General features: G+C 32.4%; 1 protein-coding gene across 1 annotated transcript; it reads left to right on the top strand.

Annotated features, from left to right (window-relative positions):
• The first annotated feature begins 489 nt into the window (after positions 1–489).
• Positions 490–1307, top strand: LOC108347234 (dirigent protein 22). The gene has a single exon (XM_017586400.2). The coding sequence runs from the start codon at positions 567–569 to the stop codon at positions 1131–1133; it is 567 nt and encodes a 188-aa protein (XP_017441889.1). The 5' UTR covers positions 490–566; the 3' UTR covers positions 1134–1307.
• Positions 1308–1884: the final 577 nt, after the last annotated feature.

Genomic DNA, 1884 nt, shown 5'->3' with positions numbered 1-1884 from the left:
TTTTTAAAATTAAATTAAACATAAAATAACTCATTAAGGTATAAGAATATATTACAATATCATAACAAGACTGATTGATGTTGTTATACCATGTTCTATATAGGATTCCTCTTGAAACATTCACAAATATATAACCATAACTCCAATTAATTTTTCTATTGCTTTTAATGTATATACATACTTTATTTACACATATTTTACTCCTTATGTTTTTTTTTACTCTCATTGCATAAGACACCAAAATATTTTACTCCTTTAGATATTTTTTCAATAAAAATTATAAAATTGTATTTTAACAATCCGCGTAAAACAAGACTTCAATAAAATTAATTCTTATGAAGAACTAAGAAAAAGTCCAGTAATCCTGTCTCCTTTAATAAAATTAATTCTTATGAAGAACTAAGAAAAAGTCCAGAATGTACACCTACTTCATCTCCCTTCTCTACCACCTTCCACTTCCTTTCGTTTTATATATATATACGTTCCTTCTCTCCCAACTCTCATCATTCACTTACACTTCCATTACAAAACCAAACAACCTTAAACAAACCACCACCACCACCAGCATGGCCACCCAACTGCTCCTCACACTGTTCCTTCTCTCTTTCACCGTCGCCACCATAGCAGAAGACACTGGCTATGTGGGCACAGTGGATCCCAAGTCCCTCGGCCTCAACAAGAGAAAAACCCTAAGCCACTTTAGATTGTACTGGCAGGACGTCATAAGCGGCTCCAACGCCACCGCCATAAACATCATCCCGGCTATCCCCAAGTACAACACCACCACCTCCTTCGGCTCCGTCACCGTGACGGACAACGCCTTGACCCTGGGACCCGAACTCAGCTCCAAGGTTGTGGGAAGATCCGAAGGAATCTACGCCCTGACATCGCAGTCGCAGGTTACTCTCCTCATGGTGATGAACTTTGTCTTGACGGAAGGAAAGTACAACGGGAGCAGCATAACTATCGTGGGGAGGAACGTGGCTTATGATGAAGAAAAAGAGTTGCCTGTGGTTGGAGGAAGTGGAGTTTTCAAGTTTGCTACAGGTTACGCTCATGCTAAGACCTACCACTTTGACCCTACCACCGGTGATGCTACCACTGAGTACAACATCTACGTCTTCCATTATTGAATGTTCAACGCTTTGCTTTCTATTATCAAAATTTTATTTTAATTTGCTTTTTTTTTTCTTTTTTTTATTAGATTTTAGTTCTCTGTGTCGATTTTCTAGCTGGTACTACTGATATGGTTGGTACTTGCTATTCCAATAAGAATAATAATGAGAATAATTGAGCTTTTTATTTTTCATCTGGTGTCAATTTTTTTAATTTATATATAATTGTGCATGAAGTTTATTTAAACTTAAAATGAGTGCTTTTAATAAGAAGTAATTTTGGAAAGAAATAGCTTGTTTTAGAATAAGACAAAATTTACTAAGTATGCGAAAAATGTTTATTTTTATAATAAATAAAATATATGCTTATCTCAGTTGTAAAAGATCCTATGTCTTTATAAAAATAACTATAAATAAGTTGTCAATGTGTTTAAAGAATCAAACTATTTATGACTGGCTGGACCAGATCTTTTGGTTTCTGTAATAGATATTTTAAGTATAGTTAATTATTAGAGTGGTTGGTTAATTATATAAATATTCACTATTTGAAATACTCGATTCCTTTTTCTTTTTCTAATATATCAGATTTTTAATGCATAAAATATTTCCTTATATTTATCATAAGAAAATATAGTTTTGTATTATGTTTAAATTTAATTAATATAGAAAGAGAAAATTTAACTATAATAACAGAAAAAACAATGTAATGACCACTTTAAAATAATAAACTAAAATAGTTTAACAAGTAATCCACTTGAAATTTTATTTA

This window comes from Vigna angularis, chromosome 9 (assembly GCF_016808095.1).
Source record: "Vigna angularis cultivar LongXiaoDou No.4 chromosome 9, ASM1680809v1, whole genome shotgun sequence".
In the NCBI taxonomy this organism is placed as follows: domain Eukaryota; kingdom Viridiplantae; phylum Streptophyta; class Magnoliopsida; order Fabales; family Fabaceae; genus Vigna; species Vigna angularis.
This window is presented reverse-complemented; position numbering and strand designations above follow the sequence as displayed.

What these genes read in the sequence shown, in the direction of transcription:
- LOC108347234 (XM_017586400.2), top strand. Translation starts at nt 567, where the DNA reads ATGGCCACCCAACTGCTCCTCACACTGTTCCTTCTCTCTTTCACCGTC.